General features: G+C 45.1%; 1 protein-coding gene across 3 annotated transcripts in view; it reads left to right on the forward strand.

Annotated features, from left to right (window-relative positions):
* Nucleotides 1-20,484, forward strand: part of TRPM8 (transient receptor potential cation channel subfamily M member 8) — an 80,587-nt gene that overhangs the window by 11,105 nt on the left and 48,998 nt on the right. For all 3 annotated transcript variants that reach the window (XR_011565952.1, XM_019957949.2, XM_019957950.2), the window contains exons 6-13: nt 5,004-5,106; nt 6,406-6,524; nt 12,162-12,452; nt 14,249-14,344; nt 15,370-15,499; nt 16,966-17,111; nt 17,895-18,007; nt 18,887-19,103. Coding sequence is in view for 2 of the 3 variants with exons in the window: in XM_019957949.2 (XP_019813508.1) it covers nt 5,004-5,106; nt 6,406-6,524; nt 12,162-12,452; nt 14,249-14,344; nt 15,370-15,499; nt 16,966-17,111; nt 17,895-18,007; nt 18,887-19,103 (1,215 nt within the window). In the remaining variant the exon portion in view is untranslated. The remainder of the gene's footprint in view (nt 1-5,003; nt 5,107-6,405; nt 6,525-12,161; nt 12,453-14,248; nt 14,345-15,369; nt 15,500-16,965; nt 17,112-17,894; nt 18,008-18,886; nt 19,104-20,484) is intronic.

The raw sequence follows: 20,484 nt of genomic DNA on the forward strand, positions 1-20,484 counted from the left end.
GAATACCCAGGAGCCCGATTTGAATAGAGTGCCCTCCGGGTGAAAATATGTGGGTGAGAGAAATACGTATAACCCACAGTGGTTATTTCTGTTCCCCATATATTCAGACCTAAACAGCTTGAGTCTTTCCAAACATATCAAGGGAGCAACCCCAAAGCACAGATAGAAACCTAAGACTTTGTGTGTTGAGCAGTGTCGTCAAGATACTTTCCTGGGATGGATGGAAGAAATCCAGCGGTCAGTTCAAGGATGCTCGCAGACAAAGGAATAGACAACTCTTAACTCAGCCATCAAAGATGGCCCTGGGTCCATTCCAGTGACTTTCCTCTTATTCCTTATGCACATTGCTTGTAGAGCCCAGACAAGGTCATGTCCAAAGGGCCACGCCACTGTATGGGTCCCCATACCCTTTATAAAGGATATTAAAAAAAATTTTTTTTTGATGTGGGCCATTTTTTAAAAAGTCTTCATTGAATTTGTTATAATATTGTTTCTGTTTTATGTTTTGGGTTTTTGGCTGTGAGGCATGTGGGATCTTAGCTACCCAACCAGGGATTGAATTGGCTCCCCTTACATTGGAAGGTGAAGTTTTAACCACTGGACCACCAGGGAAGTCCCTTTATGAAGGGTTTTGATTTTCTGCTTCAAGAAAACTGCTACGGGAAAGTCACATGAAGCAGGCTAAATGTCAGACACATTTCACTTTCTATGATTATATTGCCCTTTCTGGGATGCGTATCTAATTCATATTCATATGCTAATGATTTATCATAATTATAGTCATGTCAATCAGAAGACATACATCAATAATAAAAATTAGCCTGGCATTTTAATTGTGCACTTATATGGGGTTTGGCAGTTGGTAGAGATTTCCCAAAAGACAAAGCTCAAGAGTGGAATTATTAATGAATGAATGTATACATTCAGCCAGACATTCGTTGAGCAAGCTCTCGGGGGAGTTGTGGGTGGCCTCACTGGCCATGTGGACAAGCAGCCCCTAAGCCTGGCGTCACAGTTTCTCATCCTCCTCAGGAGACCCCATATGCTTGCCCACTGGGCCCAGGCCCTCCTCCCCACCAGGGCTCTCATAGTTCCCCACTCTGCCCACTCCCACCTTCTCAAGAGCTTGACCCTTCAGCGTCTCCCAGCCTGCCAGCCAACCCGGTATCATTCATTTCCAACACTTGCATTTATTCAGTAGTAATTTATTGAGCACATACTGATGCCTGATCCTGCAACAGACATTTCAAAAAGGAGAGTACACAACAGGGAGTGCCTGTCTTCAGAAAGAAAATGGAAATTAAAAAAAAAAATTCCTGTTGAGTGATTACAGTACAGTGTGCTGTTTAATTTCCTACCAGAAAAGGGAGTTTTAAAGAAAATTAGCAGCGTGGATACACTGGGCTTGAGCCAAGGGAGCCTGGCCTGGTGTGGGAGGGCCTTTCAGCGGAGGGCTTCTCAGAGGAGGTGATGTGGGACCTGAGATCTGAGTGATGGGTGAGGGTCAAGGGTGAGGGCTGGGCTTGTTTGGGGCATAGCTCCTGAGACTCGAGATAAGCCCAGCTCCCAAAGGGACTGAAAGATGGCGGTGAGGGTGGACGCTTTGAGGTAGAGACTGTAGGACTTAGGAGGGGCCAGGCCAGGGAGCTCCTTGAACACTGTCTAGAGCTTTTGGTCTCATTCAGGTGTGTCAGGAAGTCACCAAGGAGTTTGAGGCAGGGCGAGGTGTGATCTGAGACTGTTGCAGTTGAGCTCACACGGGCTGCAGTTAGGGGTCAGGATCCTAGGGGGACGGAGTACGGGTGGGCGCCCCTGCAGAGTCCTCTGGGTTCCATCCATTTGCTCTGTATCCATGTTCATCTTCTCCTTCTTCCTTTTAATTCCAAAGGAAAAGTTGTCCTGGCCCTTCTGTGCTGCCCACCCCCAGCTGGCCCCAGAATCCTGGGACCTGGACCCCTCCTCACCTGTCATTTCTGGCCAGACCCCTTTCCTTTGCGTGAACAAAGGCTGCCAGCGTGGTGGGAGGACCCTTCCCTTCCTGCCGTCAGCCCCTCTCCCTCTCCATCAAACTCACTGTGGTCTGTGCCTTCCTGCAGTTTTCATCTATTTCCTCGTCACCCTCAGATGCCTCTTGAATGAAGCCCTTGGACACCACCTTTCCCAGGAAACTGCAACCTTAAGGTCACCTCCTAAAGTCAAAATTCAAGGGTGCTCCTTTTTTCTTTTTAAAAAATTGAACTCAAGTTATAATACTGTGTTCTATCAGGTGTACAGCCAAGTGATTGAAATATATATATGCATATATAAATAAATGTACTTACTGTTGTTGTTGTTCAGTCACCCAGTCGTGTCTGACTTTTTGTGCCCCATGGACTGCAGCACGCCAAGCCTCTCTGTCCCTCACCATCTTCTGGAGTTTGCCCAAGTTCATGTTCATTTCATCGGTGATGCTGTCGAGTCATCTCATTTTCTGACCGCCCTTCTCTTTCTGCCCTTGATCTTTCCTAGCATCGGGTACTTTTCCAATGAGTCAGCTGTTCGAATCAGATGACCAAAATACTGGAGCTTCAGCCTCAGCATCAGTCCTTCCAGGGAATATTCAGGGTTTATCTCCCTTAAGATTGACTGGTTTGATCCCCTTGCTGTCCAAGGGACTCTCAAGGGTCTGCTCCAGCAACACGATCTGAAGGCATCAATTCTTTGGTGTTCTGCCTTCTTTGTGGTCCAGCTCTTACAACTGTGCGTGACCACTGGGAAGACCATAGCCTTGACTCTGTGGACCTTTGTCGGCAGAGCAGCGTCTCTGCTTTTCTAGGTTTGTCATTGCTTTCCTGCCAAGAAGCCACCGTTTTCTGATTTCACGGCTGCAGTCACTGTCCTCAGTGGTTTTGGAGCCCAGGAAGAGGAAATCTGTTACTGCTTCCACCTTCTCCCCTTCTATTTGCCATGCAGTAATGGGGCCAGATGCCATGATCTTAGATTTTTAAATATTTAGTCTTAAGCCGGCTCTTTCACTCTCCTCCTTCACCCTCACCAAGAGGCTCTTTAGTTCCTCTTCGATTTCTGCAATTGGAGTGCTATATCTGAAGTTGTTAATGTTTTTCCCGCCTGTCTTGATTCTGGCTTGTAACTCACCCAGCCCGGCATGTCTCATGATGTGCTCAGTGTATAGGTTAAACAAACAGGGTGACAGCAGACAGCCCAGTCGTACTCGTTTCTCGATCTTGAACCAGTCAGTTGTTCCATACAGGGTTCTAACGGTTGCTTCTTGACCCACATATGGGTTTCTCAGGAGACAGGTAGGATGGTCTGGTATTCCCATCTCTCAGCTTTCCATAGTTTGTCATGATTTACATGGTCAAAAGCTTTAGCATAGTTGATGAACAGAGACAGATGTTTTTCTGTACATATATATGTGTGTGTCTATATATAAGAATAAGAATATATGTACACACATATTTTTATGTAAAGAATATGTATATATTATTTTCAGATTCTTTTCCATTAAAAGACATTACAGGGAATTCCCTGGTGGTCCAGTGGCTAAGACTCTGTACTCCCAATGCAGGGGGCCTGGGTTCAATCCCTGGTCAGGTAACTAGATCCCACATGCCACCACTAAGACCAAGAACAGCCAAATAAATAAAAATACATTAAAAAAAAAACAAGACATTGCATATAGTTCCCTGTGCTATACAGTAAACCCTTATCATTCGGACAGTCCTTGCTGTTTTATATTTAGTAGCATGTATCTGTCAGTCCCATACTATTAATTTATCCGTCCCCTCCCCTTCCCCCTTTGGTAACCATGAGTTTGTTTTCTATGTCTGTGAATCTGTTTCTGTTTTCTAAATAAGCTTATTTGTATTATTTTTAGATTCCACATATAAGTGATATATAATTTGTCTTCCTCTGTCTTACTTCGCTTAGCACCATTCATGTTGCTGCAAATGGCATTATTTCATTCTTTTTTTATGACTGATATTCCATTGTGTGTGTGTGTGTGTGTGTGTGTGCATATTTACCACATCTTTTTTGTCCATTTATCTGCTATGGTTGCTTATGACCTGGCTATTGTAAGTAGTGCTACTCTCAACATTGGAGTGCGTGTATCTTTTCAAATCAGGGTTTTCATCTTTTCTGAATATATGCAAGAATGCATATATAGCCAACCTGACCTGAGGCTTCCCTCTCTGCCCAGCCAAGACTGTAGTTCCAGATCTTCATGTCCAAATGTTGCCGGGAAAACCCACCAGCGCCTTGAACTCCGTGTAACCACAGCCAGACTCGCTTCCTCCTCTAGAGGGAGCTCTTCATTTGCAAGCTCCCTCCAAGCTGGCCTGAAACCTTAGAATCAGGAGGGGCTCTGCCTCTCCCCAGGCTCTTTTTTTTTTGTCTTTTATAGACCAGGGATCAAACCTGCTTCCCACTGCTGGACTGCCAGGGAAGTCCCTCCCCCAGCTCGTGAATCTTACAAAATGTCTTAAAATTAAACATTACAGAAAATCACAAAGGAAAATATAGAGAATCCCTCATCTCTTTATTTAATCACCACGTTGTCTTGGCTTTTATTCACATTGAATTTTCCTTTCTATAGTCTAAGCCCTTAGGACCACACTTGGACAATTTCTGTGATTTTTCTGTTGTCTTTTCCTGATTTATTCACTCACTCAATGATTGAGTATCTACCATGTGTCACATACACACACTCACACTCACCCCTAGTCATTTTATCTTGCAGCTTTCTGATAGGTTCTTTTGATATACCTGTCCTTATAGAAGCAGTGCTTTATGCTCATTGTGGTCAAGGACTCACTGTTTCAATTTAGAAATTAGATGCTACGAGAATGGGCACTGAGAGGAGGGAAGGAAATCTGAAACATTCCTATAGGTCGTCTTTAAAAAAAATGGAACGAGACATTTCTCACCAAAAGAGAGAGAAGTTTATACTCCTCGGGCCTGAAATCAGTTGGCTGACAATTCTGCTCTTTAAATCTTGCCAGCTCAAAGAAATTGTCGAAAGTTCTCACCTATTAACAGTTATTAAAATGGAAGAAGCAGGGGATGAAATTGTGAGCAATGCGATCTCCTATGCGTTGTACAAAGGTGAGTAAAAATAGCTCTTCTAGAAATGTGACTTTCTGTGGCTTTTAATGGCTGGCATTTATTTTTTAAACAGACTTACTGGAAATATAATCTTGCATTTAATTTTGATTATCATAGGTTGAAAGTTAGAATAACTATTATTGACCTCCTTGGATGTATGTATTTAATAGAACAAGAATTTTTATGTCATTGAAATACTGGTTAAATACGATCACAGTGCTTTCCAAAGAATTGTCTCTAGTAGTGGTTTAAAATCTTTTTCTGAGCCTCAGACACCTGGGAGAATGTGATAAAAGCTGTGGACCTTTGTCCTAGGATTCCACATCTGTGTACACATGTACACACACACTTCACACACAGATGATTCTGCATTCAGTTTCAGGGGCTAACACATCTCCTGAAGCTTGTGAATGAACCTTAGTTTTAAATTCTCATGTGTGAACTTTGCTTCCTGAGAATCCCATCCAGGTGAAATTACCTGACAAAGACCGTGTGGAGTTGAACCGCCTGATTAATATCTGTAAGGTATGCAGAGCAGCGCAAGGCACCTGGGAAGTGCATTTTTAGCATTAACTATTTATTAGAAACATTCTTGTCGTACTTGTCAGAAATGTGGTTGTAAGGATATTTATTGAAATGGGGCTACATCTGTAGAGATACACAGATACAGAAAATAATAGCTCTGGAAAAGACAAGTAGAACATTGTTATAATATAGCTCTTTATTTCATAGATTTAGATATAGTATAAGTCAGATGTGGCCCTGGATATGTAATATTTATGGAATCTGAATCTATAGGAAAATATCAATATGCCATAGTTACACTGTTAGGATATGGAATGGAAAGATATTATCACCTAAATTGATCCTCATCATATACTTTGGGACATAGAGAATATGGATAAGAATCAGTGAAAATAAAGTGTCAGTGAAATGACAGCTCTGAGTGTCTGATTCCTTTTTTTTTAAGTTTTTTTTTTTTTAATCTGGACCATTTTTAAAAAACCTTTAATGAATATATCATAATATTGTTTCTGCTTGTTATGTTTTGGTTTTTCGGCTGCAAAGCATGTGGGAATCTTAGCTTCTTGTCCGGGGATTGAACCCACACCCACTGCACTGGAAGATAAAGTCTGAACCACTGGACCACCAGTAAAGTCCCTCTAAGTGTTTGATTCTAAGAGAACATGTTCAGAATCTCCTTTGACAAATGGCTCTGATAGTTGGCCGTATGGAATGGTTCTGATGCTCTTGTTTCTGGGTGTTTGGTAAGTTGACTTTTTCCCTGTCCTCTTACAGCCTTTAGCACCAATGAACAAGATAAGGATAACTGGAATGGGCAGCTGAAGCTTCTGCTGGAGTGGAACCAGCTGGACATAGCCAATGATGAGATTTTCACCAATGACCGCCGATGGGAGGTAAATAAGAAGTCCTCTTTGGTGACTCCAGTGGCAGGTCTAGTCTGTTTCTAAGAAGGCCTTTGATACTGAATCTTGAAATGGACGCTCTGTCTGGTGCATCTGTGTTGCTAGGCCTTATTTTCTTCATCTGTTCTTGCTGTTGTTCAGTTGCTAAGTTGTGTCTGACTCATTTCGACCTCATGGACTGCAGTGTGCCAAGCTTCCCTGTCCATCACCATCTCCCGGAGTTTGCCCAAACTCATGTCCATTGAGTCGGTGATGCTGTCCAACTATCTCGTCCTCTGTCACCTCCTTCTCCTTCTGCCTTCAATCTTTCCCAGCATCAGGGTATTTTCCAGTGAGTTGACTCTTCACATCAGGTGGCCAAAGTATTGGAGCTTCAGCATCAGTCCTTCCAATGAAAGTTCAGGATTGATTTCCTTTAGGATTGGCTGGTTTGATCTCCTTGCTATCTGAGGGATTGTCAAGAGTCTTCTCCAGCACTTCTTCATCTGTAGTATGGGATAATAACATTGACTTCGTAGGTTGGTTGTAAAGAGATAATAAAACTAAATACACTAATGTAAGGTAGCATCAAGCCACCAATATCATCTAAAGTTTACAGCTTTTCATCTATGACGTGAGAGGCAATTCTCCATCTGGGTGTAGAGGTGAAGATTTCCTCTTGGGGGAAGTATATGCTCGACAGCGGTACTCATTTTGTGCCCTACTCTACCTTCCTAGCCAAATTCTAATGAGAAAACTGTCAGACGTGAGATGCATAAGAGACAAATAGAACAAGTTGATTGAAGACATACAATGAATATCATAGAAAATTGGGCCTCCCCCAGGCAAACCTGTGCCTCCAATATGGAAGTTGTATGTCCAGGAAATCTGTGTTTTTTCCCCAGTAAGCTGACTTTTCTCATTTAGAATTATTTTTTTCACATTTATTCAGCTTCACTGAGTCTTGGTTGCAGTATGCGGGATATTTCATTTCAGCATGGGAACTCTTAGTTGCAGGATCTAGTTCCCTGACCAGGGATCAGACTCGGGCCCCCTGCATTGGGAGCACAGAATCTTAACCACTGGACTGCTAGGGAAGTCCCTCTCACTTTGAATTTGATGACAGCTGTAAGGCTACACTTTCCAGCAGCATCCTCTTGTATACAACTCAACTGAGATCCACTTCAGGAATTCTGTTTCATAGGAACAATTATAAAATGTCACACGTGGATCCACATAGCAGGGGCTTCTTTGTTTTCAGCTCTTCAGTCATTGGTGGGCAGTGAGAATTTCATTTTATATGTGTATAACAGTATAAGGCATGTGTATTTCATAACTTTGTATCCTTCCCAGTCAGACTCAGAAAACTTTTAGGCCCATTATCATATAATCAAAGATGAAGAATTCATTTATACTAACGTGATCAATTTTAATAATAGAATACAAATAAAGTCATGGTTTATGGACATTTAAATTATTCATTTCTTTAGCAAACACTATCTTTGTTTGGTTTTTGCAGTATAATGAGCCCTATCTCATATGGCAAGCCTTGAGTTAGTTGAGGGAAAGTAGAATTGCAAGTAGATTTAGTTAATTGATTCGTAAATGAACCCATGTGTGTGAACTGTCCTATTTAAGTGAGGTTAGATGGTACAAATAAACATAAAGTTGGGCACATATTGAATTGATCATTTAATTTTACTAGCTTAGATAAAGATAGTTAAGCATGAAGGGTCTAATGGTTGAGAGAATGGACTCTGGAGCCAGCTCCTCTGCATGACTTAACCTCTGCAAGTTACTTAACCTTTCCATGCCTCCATTTCCTTGCACAGTGGTGAGTTGGGGTCAGCTCATACTGTTTTTGGAGAAGGCAATGGCAACCCACTCCAGTACTCTTGCCTGGAAAATCCCATGGACAGAGGAGCCTGGTAGGCTGCAGTCCACAGGGTTGCTGGGAGTCGGACACGACTGAGCGACTTCACTTTCACTTTTCACTTTCATGCATTGGAGAAGGAAATGGCAACCCACTCCAGTGTTCTTGCCTGGAGGATCCCAGGGACGGGGGAGCCTGGTGGGCTGCCGTCTCTGGGGTTGCACAGAGTCGGACACGACTGAAGTGACTTAGCAGCAGCAGTAGCAGCCATGGGTACCACGGGGGCGGGGCGGGGGTGGCACTGTGATGGCATTTTGGGAGCCTGTTCTGAACTTGAATCTCTAAAGGCATCTTGACCTGTGTTACCTCATTTCATCCCCACAAACACCTACTTTACAGATGAGAAAAATGAGGTTCAGAGACACAGTCTCATTCAAGGTTGCACATAAGGTAAGGTAATGGTAAAACCAAGGTGTGGAGACAAAGGTGTGTCTGACTTTGAAGCTGTTCTCTTTCCCTGTGTGCCAGGGGTTCTCAAAGAGTGATCCCTGGACCGGGGGTAGCATGGACTTAACCTGGAAGCTGGTTAGCAGTGCAGACTGTCAGGTCAGCCACTGCTTTCTGCCTCTGTCCCACTGGGAGCCACAGTGTGGGCACTGAAGGGCCCCTTGCCAGTTCCCTGCCGGGGTCCAGCCCTGGCTGATCCAGGGTATTCAAAGGAGAGACAGCATAGGCGACCTATTTATTTAAATATTTTACCAAAGATATAAAGAGTAATAGAATGAGGATAGCTCAGTGAGGAAATTCAGTGGAGAAAAGAGGCTGAGTAGCTTGGTTTACGTGGGAGACCAATAAAACTTCAAGACAAGAAGTTTGCACCACTTATGTAGGCCGCAGGCGTCCTTCCGTTCTCCCGAAGGAGAGGAGACACTGAGGCCTCCCCGGTTGGATCTTAGAAGCCCAGGCATAATTAGTAAGCATGGTGGCTTCCGCGCTCCAGATGGAGACTCAGCCAGAGTGAGAGAGAGAGCGACATGGGGAGACCAAGTTTCGGTGAACAAGGCTCGCACTTTATTTTCCAAAGTAGTTTTTATACCTTAAGTCATGCATAGAGGATAATGGGGGAAGGGGTGGAGTCATGCAAGGACAGCAGTTCCTGGTTCTAATTGAAGCCAGGCTTTCAAACTTATCATATGCAAAAGTTCAGGTGAATTACATCATCTTCTGGCCAGGAGGCCTGTTAACATTTTAAGAAACTTATTTTTCTCTAAAGGTGATTATTCCAAGTCAGGAGCCACCCTCCAAAAGCATTAGATAAAGTTGCATTCCTATAGGGCAAAGGTGTGGTGGGCTCAATCAAGAAAAGAATTAACTCAAGGGTCCAAGGTTACAAACATTAAAGCTACTACTTACACCAATTATATTAATCAATACACTGCCAGGGACACAGCAGGTAAGGGATGCAGAGACTTAGCAGAAAACATTGGCCCAAAAAGTGAAAAACCCTTCACCAATACAATTTCTAATCAATCTTTTAACTGCTCAAAGGACTCTGTATTAGACAGTTTAGAACATCTCCCGCCTCTCACAGTTGGGAGGCTCTGAACAATCACATGTGGCTGGAAAAACCTATTCAGGCAGGCTAGGATTTCCAAAGGAGTTTGTAGGTTGAAACACTGTCACACCCAGGAATTGTTAACTGGAGCTGTAAGCTAACTCTTTTTTCAGAGAGAGGTAGTGGGGGACAGCCCCCCATAAAGTCAGAGGTGTAGGTGAGAGCACAAAGCAGAAAGTAGGCAGACTCTGGTTTTGGGGGTAGATGCTCGAGAATTTCCAGGGGGACTCCTGAGGCTCGATCCCGCCTTTGCGTATGCTGAGCCTCCTTCCTCATGACCTTTGCCATGGGCGGAGTTCCTCACACTGGCTCCCGGCAGTGATAGAATTCTAGTTGAGCTATTCCAGATCCTGAAAGATGATGCTGTGGAAAGTGCTGCACTCAATATGCACTCAGTATGCAATATTCCGGCTCCCGGCAGTTCCTCTGCAGGTAACGTGTGATCCTGCTGAGACCAACATCAGACAGAAACAGAAACCGCTAATGCTGCCCTTGGCCGGGGATATTCCCCTGAACTGGGGCTCAGTCACGTCCAGTGAGGAGAGTGGATTGGGTGGGCGGCAAGGAGATGTGTGTGGGTTTGGCGCTGCAGCGCCCAGGCTCCTGGAACTGCCCCCACTGGCTCCAGCTGATGGTTCTCTGTGGTGTCAGATCTTCTGGTGTTTACTCGTGAGTGTTATTCGTTCCGTCATGTCTGACTCTTTGTGACCCCATGGACTGTATGTAGCCCGCCAGGCTCCTCTGTCCATGGGATTCTCCAGGCAAGAATACTGGAGTGGGTTGCCATTCCTTGTTCCAGGGGATCTTCCTGACCCAGGGATTGAATCCAGGTCTCCTGCATTGCAGGTGGATTCTTTACTGTCTGAGGCATCTGGATTTTAATGCTGGAATTGTGGATTTTTATGAACCATCTAATTTTTTATTAATTTTTATTGCAGTATAGTTGCTTTATAGGACTTTATAGTGGTTTTGTAGGACTTCCCTTTAGCTCAAGTGGTAAAGAATCTGCCTGTGATGCAGGAGACCAGGGTTCAATCCCTGGGTCGGGAAGATCCTTTGGAGAATGGAATGGCAACCCCCTCCAGTATTCTTGCCTGGAGAATCCCATGGACAGAGGAGCCTGGTGGGCTACAGTGCATGGGGTTGAAAAGAGTCAGACACGACTGAGCGACTAACACACACACATGGTTGCTTTAGAGTGTTGTTAGTTTCTGCTGCATGGCAAAATGAATCAGCCGTACGTGTGCACATGTCCCCTCCCTTCCGGATTTCCTTCCCATTTAGGACACCATGGTGCATTGAGTTCCCTGTGTTATACAGTATATTCCTATCAGTTTTCTATTTTATACATAGTCTAATTGTTAATGTTGGCAACTGAATCAAACTGTAAAAAATATTGGGTTGGTCAAAATATTCATTCAGGTTTTGAAACACACGAGCGAACTTTTGGGCGACCCAGTACTAAGGAGGACGTTGGGAACCAGTGGTGTGATCTGTGGACCACTGGTTTGTGCCTGAAGAATGTATTCATTATTAAGATTTTCAATAGGCTTCTATGGGATAAGACTTATCAGGAGCCCAGACAGTAGAGATAAAGGGAAATAATAACTGGGTATCACTGTCAGGTGTTCCAGTAACTCATGGTTTTTGAACATGGCCAGGCGTTTGCCTCATGGTGTGTGAAGGGCAGTAGGGTGACCCCACGGCACAGACGGAAGAGTTGGTTGGTGGTTGGCTCATAATGGTGTCTACTGTAGACCTCAGAGAAGTGGTGTGAGCTGGATGGCAGGTTCCCTGCCCCCTAACAGAGCCAGTGCTTCTGTACGAGACATTGGGATCAATTCTTGATCAATGTCACCCCTATATGGTGCCATCGTCTGCACTTTACCATAGCACAAGGCCAAGTCCCATCCAAACCCACGTCTGGCTGATTTCAGATCCCACCATGCTGCTTCCTTCTCCTGCCGCAACGCTTGAGCTAAAATCCAACATTGTGTTACAACTGAAAAGATAAATTTTATTTCCAAAGCAGAACTGAAAGAGAATCTGATAATCCTGTTACTTTGTGGTTGAAAATGCGATGGAAGCTGAGAAAGAAAATGGCTTGCTTCTTTAACTGGATTTAGGGTGTGCGCCCTCTCTCTGTGCTCTTTCTCCTCAGTCTGCTGACCTTCAGGAAGTCATGTTTACAGCTCTTATAAAGGACAGACCCAAGTTTGTCCGCCTCTTTCTGGAGAATGGCTTGAACCTGCGGAAGTTCCTCACCAATGATGTCCTCACGGAGCTCTTCTCCAATCACTTCAGCTCCCTGGTGTATCGAAACCTGCAGATCGCCAAGAATTCCTATAATGATGCCCTCCTCACCTTTGTCTGGAAACTGGTTGCTAACTTCCGAAGAGGCTTCCGGAAGGAAGACAGGAATAGCAGAGATGAAATAGACATAGAGCTCCATGTATGTACTGGGATGGCTGTCTGCCTGAATACTCTGATCTCTTGAGTCTTCCTTCAGAAAAATCTCTCTACCTCTCTAGATTCCTACTCCCTAGATTCCTACCTAATCACCATCATGTAGTCAACATATTGGGTTTGTTAATTTTCTTGCCCTACTTCATTTATTTAAGCTAGCAGATCCTACTGAGATAATAAATGGTGCATTTTCTTGCTTTATTCTTTGTGCTATATTTACAAGTAGTTATTGCAGTGTTTATTAATTGCAGAGGTTGGTGTGATCACTTTCTGAAGGTATCTAACAGAGAACAGGGGCAAAGAAATGGCAACCTGTTCATGCCTTAGCCTTTTAGATGTGATCTGCCTAAAACAGTTCTGTGCTATCCATGCAAAGGACTGGAGAACTGCCAAGTTTTCCTTTGTGAATGAAAAGGGAAGCAAATCTTTCCAAAAGGATAATCCTGGTTTCCACTTGAGAGGATGTTATGGATGTACTACTTATATTCTTTCAAGATTTTCTACTTAAAGGACAGGCAGGGCCAGTTTCCTGCACCAGCAACTCTTTGCTGAAGGCTTGCTCTGCTCAGAGCCCACTGAGGGTCAAGTTGGTGTATAAATACCCCAGCAACCTTCCTGCTCAGAGGGGATAATTCTGAGGCCTGTGTCCTACACTGCCCCCTAGAGTTGCCTAGTGGGACAGTTGTTGTTCAGTGGCTAAGTCATGTCTGACTCTTTGCAGCCCCATGGACTACAGCCCACCAGTCTCCTCTGTCCGTGGGATTCTCCAGGCAAGAATACTGTAGTAGGTTGCCATTTCCTTCTCCAGGGGATCTTCCTGACCCAGCGACTGAACCCACATCTCCTGCATTGGCAGGCAGATTCCCGCTGAGCCACCAGGGAAGCCCCACCTGGTGGGGTTCGTTTCTGGTTATTTACCATGATAACCTGTAGGTCCGTCCTTTTCTAATTTCGTTTCCTCAGCCTCCGAGTGGTTTTCCCGGAATCACTTCTCAAATAAAATGCTTGTCTCAAATCCTTTTACTTCTGGGAAAACTCAAGCTAGGTCATTATCTTTTATAGTTCTCGAATTTTAATATATGTGTGTGTTGCAAAAATCTAAATGAGCTAGGTGTTTGAAGAAGTTGGAAGTGTTTAAAAAGCTGTTTGATTCTATTTATAGTGAAACTCTCCACAGTATCCATAACTGTGCCAGAAACATTTTGTATCTTGGTAAAACTTGAAGGAAAGATTAAAAGGAATCTATACATAGAGTTGTTTTTCTATCTGAAAAAGATTCCCTTAGGCGGCTAAATGAAGCTGGGATTCTAGCTGAAACATTAGGAACTTTGAATAACACTCCAAAGAAATAAATATAGTTTTACATTGTGATAATTGAACTTTAACTATCGGAAAGTCGGAATTTAGATTGAGCATTTTTCTAGATGAGAAGGAGAGTTATATGGTGAGAAGGAATTGCTTTCTCTTCTGGCTGTCAGAGTCATTCAGTTTTTAAATTGATGTCAGCACATTTTTTTCAGCCTTTATACTTTTCCATCTACTTGTACATTGCCTTTTGTGATAGATCAAAGATTCCGTGTCAGATTATACCACCTGGTGCCCTGGGGAGATGAAATGCTCATCCCTATTCTCTGAAAATGGATTCAGGCACCGAGTTACAGAGCCCTCCAAACACGGGGTGCTCCCTAGGGCATCCTGACCGCATTTTCATTCTCATACTGGTGTGTCTGCTAAAGTGGTGTTCCAGCTGCAGGTGCTGACTCCCTGCTCTAACCCTCCCAGGATGTGTCTCCTATTACTCGGCACCCCCTGCAAGCACTCTTCATCTGGGCCATTCTTCAGAACAAGAAGGAACTCTCCAAAGTCATTTGGGAGCAGGTAAACGCCCAATTCCTTGGCAAATGTGCGCTTTGCTGTGGTTGTTCTGACCCTCTCAGAACTCACACATGTGTGCGCATATGTGTCCACGCTCAGTCCTGTCTGACTATTTGCTGCCCCAGAGAGTGTAGCCCACCAGGCTCCTCTATCCTTGAAATTTTCCAGGCAAGTATACTGGAGCAAGTTGCCGTTTCCTTCTCCAGGGGATCTTCCTGATCCAGGCTTTGAAGCTCTGTCTCTTGGATCTCCTGGACTGGTGGATGGATTCTTTACCACTGTTCCACCTGGGGAGCCTAATCTTAAAGCATCACTAATGAAATGAAATATTTGATGTAACGAAAATGGTTGTGGCTTGTTTTTAATGTGAACAGAGGTGTGTTTGGGAGGGGAGGTCTCTGAAAAGTGCTGGCCATTGTGGGCAATCCAGAAAGCACTTACTTCTTAGGTGTGTGTGGATGTGCGATTGTTTTCCAAGTGGATGAGGTTTTTAAGTTTAGTTTAAAAATTAATTTCTAGCTTTATCACATTATAGACAGGAAGGTATGGCCTGTACAAAATCTTCTCTGGGAAATGATTGATATTTTTCTCTGTGATTCCCTACATAATGATTTTTCTAAATGATTTATGAGCAGTTGAAAAGCAGTTACCTTCTCCATTTTTAGAGCCTACAATTAGGTACTGAATATTAATTCACACACAGTCTCACTAACTACATTGTCAGATCTTCGTGTCCTTGGCCACTTTCCCACCTGAGCTCTTATAGCATGGGGGTGGGTCTTCAGACCTCCCACTGCCCCATCGAACTATCAGCTTGTCCTACATTGATCTTGATACTGTCTTTTTGCCTGTTAATTCCGTGTTCAAGACTGTGAGTATATTCAGGTTCAGGACTCTTGGTGCACATTGCACATCTTGCTGGGAACCCATTTCCTGCTTTTGCCACAATTTTTTCCTTGTCTGACTTTGATGTTGGCTTGACCACAAGGGATTTAGAATTAACGGCAGCATGCTCACTTCTCTGAAAGACCAGGGGCTGTACTTTGGCCGCCCTGGGGGCCAGCAAACTTCTGAAGACTCTGGCTAAGGTGAAGAATGACATCAACGCTGCAGGGGAGTCGGAGGAGCTGGCAAACGAGTACGAGACCCGGGCAGTGGGTAAGCCTCCTGGAATGGGATCCGGGGGTGGCATAGGCACGCTAGGGGGCATTTACTGACTTTCCTAAGATTGAAGGTGGGGAAAAATGGGGGCTTCCTCACCCCACAGCCTCCCAGAGCCATATCCAGGTCAAGTCTAAGTAACTCAGCACCGTAGGAGAGCCTTGGAGTGTTGCTATTCAGAAACCGTGACAGGTCTGAGGTTTCACCTGACATGTGAGCAGATGGGTTAGCCTGCCAATCTCCCATACCCATACCTAGGGAAGACCCCAGAGCCCTAGTTAGGGGCCGCAGATAGCTTATTACTATGGGAAAGGCAGCATTCAGAACAGCATCCAGGGTTGTTCCTTGTGCCTCGATTCCCCACGGGGTGATGTGAATAAGAGCTGGTGTTGACAGTCCCACAGCTCCCCAAAATCAGGAGACTCAGGGCCTCTATAATATAAGACGACAGGTGAGCTGCCCAGCGCCCTCCAGGGGGAGGTTTCTCATCACCAGGAACAGAGGTGGGCAGAGGCCTTGCTGAGTCTGATGCTCCCGGAACATCTGTCCTCCATTTGCTTCACCTGCCCTTGAACAAAGCTTATCGGTGCCCCTGCTCAGAAGGCCTGGGCCATGCGAGGTGTGAGAAATCCAGGACCAAGTTGCCTCCCAGCAACGCAGAATGTTAGGCCAGTTCTATTTTTTTTCCCCCCACTTGAGAGTTTTAAGTTTGCAGTGTGGCACATTGCCAACTGCAGCCGTGCTTATCTGTTGTCTTATCTAATGAAGAAATCCTCATGAGTTGAGCTTCTCTGCACTGGAAAAAAAAGGTGTCTGATTTTTTTCTTCTAATATATTTAAAATTTGAAGATACCATGTTGATTTCAGATTGATTTAGCTAGTCAATGAATCCTAACATTTGACTTTTAAAATAGCTCCTCTGAGGATCAACACACCAATCTCTTTGTCATAAGAGCACAAAATATGAACTCTTACGTGTCAAAATACGAGACATCCTCAATGCAATTGGTCAGTGTTTTTTTATTACATCATTTTGGCTTTTTTTTTTTTTTTGGCCCTGTGCCTTAACTGCAGAGACCCTCACCAAGAAAGCACAAAAGGTAAACGAGATAGCTGAGGGTCTGAATCCTCCCCGCTGTGGCTGAGCCCCATCAAAGCGGGGGCGGGGGTGGGGGCTCCCTGTGTTCACTACAGCTCAATGGGCATTTCTGACATCTGCCACCAGGAGGTGCTATGCCCTCCTGGGCATGTAATGGGCATGGGGTACCCAAAGAAGACCCCTTGCCCTGTGGAGAATTCTCTTCTGTTGGCCTTATCTCTGCCTTTTATAAACCAGGAGAGTCACAGCGGGGGTTTTGTGGAAGCCGGGGCTTGGCTGGGGCAGAGGGGACAGGGTGAGAAAGTGCTATGCATTGGCCAGCCCTGCTTCCCTCTTCCCTCTCTCTGGGGATGCTGTCGCTTAGAGCTGTTCACAGAGTGTTACAGCAGCGATGAGGACTTGGCGGAACAACTCCTGGTCTATTCCTGTGAAGCCTGGGGGGGAAGCAGCTGCTTGGAGCTGGCAGTGGAGGCAACCGACCAGCATTTCATTGCCCAGCCCGGGGTCCAGGTGAGCAGCATGCCGTCACCAAACGGCATGCCTAAAAATGGGCCTTTCTCATCAGCTGGCTCTCGGGACCCAGGGTTACCTCTAGCTCGGTGTAGGGATGGGCCAGTTACACAAGCTCTCTGAGCCTTAGTTTCCTTATCTGTAAAATGGGCAGAGTAGGGGGTAAAGAAAGGCTTGCTATGAGGATTCAGTGAGACAGTCTGTGAGTGGAGCCGGCCCTTTATGGTAGCAGTTACTGTCACAGCCGTTATCCGTAGTATTGGGAGCAGGGAATTTAGTGTGAAGTGGGTTCAGCCACTGTAGGTGCTTTCTGCCTTGAATTACACTCACAGCAATTTGTGTCTTGTGCCTCAGGTTTGGGAGGGGAGATATTTCACCCACCATCCCAGCTGGAGGAAAGGTAGGGAAGGGGACAGACTGACATTCACCTACACACTCCTCGTATGTGCAATCACGCTTTATCTTCACAGCATGCGTGCAGGTCAACATCATCCTGTTTTACTGACGAAGACTTGCACAATAAAAATTACACTTGGTTAAGGTTCATAGGTTTAGTGAATTTGGACTCATACAGCCTCTATTTTAAAGTCCACAGAACTGAAAATCAAGCAGAAGTTTCAGTGGTTTAATCATAGCCCCTTAGAATCCAGGTAACCAATATAAAAGAATAAGGATCTCAATTCAGAGAGTGAGGGGAGGTTTGAGGGCTGGGAAGAAAGTTTGCACACCATCCAGCAAGTCATTGCACTGATAAGGACCTGTTCCTTTGTCTGTTTCCTCTAGAATTTTCTTTCCAAGCAGTGGTATGGAGAGATTTCCCGAGACACCAAGAACTGGAAGATTATCCTGTGTCTGTTTATTATACCCTTGGTTGGCTGTGGCTTTGTATCATTTAGGTATGAAACCAAGGCACACAATAGTGTGTGCGTGTGTACATGCATCTGTGAATGTGTGAGCACGTGTGCGTGCACATGCATCTGTGTGTGTATATGCATCTATGTGTGTAGACATACTTGCATGTGTACAAACATACATGTGCATGCACACGCACCTGTGTGTGTACACGCACCTGTGGGTGTATAATCGTCTGTGTGTATACATATATCTGAGGCTGTAGATGTACTTGTGTGTGTACAAGCATCTGTGTGTGTATATGCACCTGTGGGTGTATAAGTGTCTGTGTATATACAGACATCTGTGTGTATAGATGTACTTATGTGTGTACAAACATTTCTCTGTGTGTACATACATCTCTCTGTGTATAGATGTACTTGTGTGTGTACAAGCATGTGCGTACAAGTGTCTGTGTGTAGATGTACTTGTGTGTTTATAAGCATCTATGTATGTACACGCACCTGTCGGTGTATGAGCATCTGTGTGTACATGCATATGTGTGTGTACATTCTTCTGTGTGTGTACAAGCATCTGTGTCTGTACAAGTGTCTGTGTCTGTGCACACATCTCTCAGTGTGTGCTCTTGTGTAAAGAAAGCATTGTAAGGCCTGGAATTTATGACGTCCACTCTAGTGCCTGCACACATTAGGTCTGGGATCTCTGTGGGTTTTCCCTGGGTTTGAAACAGGCAGAAGTGGGGTCATGTCCTTATATCTGAGGCAGAATTTGGATCTGGTAGCCAAGCAATGCCAAGGCTGAATTCTGGCCGCCTGGCCCCAGCCCGGCTGTGGGTCTGTGTTCATCTGCGTTCAGCAGGGGAGATGAGGCCCACACAGCGATGCTGGCTGGGATGGTGACAGGGCTCTCTCCTCTCGGTCCAGGAAGAAGCCCCTGGACAAGCACAGGAGGCTCCTGTGGTACTACGTGGCCTTCTTCACCTCCCCGTTCGTGGTCTTCTCCTGGAACGTGGTCTTCTACATCGCCTTCCTCCTGCTCTTCGCCTACGTGCTGCTCATGGATTTCCACTCTGTGCCCCACGCCCCAGAGCTCGTCCTCTACGCGCTCGTCTTTGTCCTGTTCTGTGATGAAGTGAGACAGGTAGGTCAGCCCTCACGTGCGTGCCCCCTCCTGTCCTCAGTGGGTGGGGGCTTCCTACTGCCATGGAGGAACAGAAGCTGCTCCTGAAGTTCCAAAGTCACTATGTCCCCCAAACAAACGTTCTCCTTAGGTGATCACCCGTGAACATGAAGACGCACTTCCGTGAGATCTCAGCCCCAGGCCAAGGCTTTGCTCTGTAATTAATGCTAATGGAGATGAATTACTCGGGATCAGCAATGTGTTCAAAGAGCAGGTTGACCTTGGACTCTAAACCCACTCCTGTGTTTAGGGATTGGGAGCTATTTGTGGCCCTGTCAGTACCATCGCCGGGGGAGGCGGCACCATGCGTGGCAGGGAGACCGGAAGGACTTGCCGTTTAAGAGCATCTCAATGTGCAGTGTGTCAGATTGACAGTGTTGGGAAGAATTCATATTCATTCTTGTGAATTTCAGGGAGTTCGTTTCAATTATTCATGGTGCTTTTCTGTAGTTTCTTGGGATCTGCATTGTTTGACATGCTCTTTCCACCCTTGAATCCAAACTTGGCCCAGGCTGGGCATGTATCAGTGTTCAGTTAATAGTTGTTGAATAAATAAATGTTGATGTTGAAGGTCAGTGCTGTCCTTAAACCATCATAAAAAGTCATCCAGAAAACCCTTTTAAAATGGTAATTTGTAAAGTGTATGAGAATTGCTCTTGCCATCACTCTCGTCCCATATGAGCCCAAATGCAAAAACATATCCATTCAACAAGTATGGCCTAGGTGCCTATAGTTTGTGAGGTGCTGTGCCAAGTGATACAAGATGTTTGGAGGGGCAAAGGATACTGGTTTTGACCACACAGAGTCACTGCCTAGAATGAGAATCCTAAATTGGTTTCAATTATCATGCCAACTCTAATACTTTTTGGTGCCTTCTAGGATCCCTGGCAATGGCACTCCACTCCCGTACTCTTGCCTGGAAAATCCCATGGACAGAGGAGCCTGGTAGGCTGCAGTCCATGGGGTCGCTAAGAGTCGGACATGACTGAGTGACTTCACTTTCACTTTTCACTTTCATGCATTGGAGAAGGAAATGGCAACCCACTACAGTGTTCTTGCCTGGAGAATCCCAGGGACGGCAGAGCCTGGTGGGCTGCCATCTATGGGGTTGCACAGAGTCGGACACGACTGAAGCGACTTAGCAGCAGTAGGATCCCTGGGTTGAGAAAGATTCTGAGGCTCTGTTTTCAGCAGGAGCGCACCTTAATGAATTAGCAGCATCTGCCATGGGCACAAGGAATGGCAGAAGTCCTGGCACCAGTGCCCTGAATCTGCCTTTGCTTGTCCAGTAGGTGGGAGTTTCAGGTGTGGACTGGAGATGGGGTACAGGTGGAAGTGTGTT

Source organism: Bos indicus, chromosome 3 (assembly GCF_029378745.1).
Source record: "Bos indicus isolate NIAB-ARS_2022 breed Sahiwal x Tharparkar chromosome 3, NIAB-ARS_B.indTharparkar_mat_pri_1.0, whole genome shotgun sequence".
In the NCBI taxonomy this organism is placed as follows: domain Eukaryota; kingdom Metazoa; phylum Chordata; class Mammalia; order Artiodactyla; family Bovidae; genus Bos; species Bos indicus.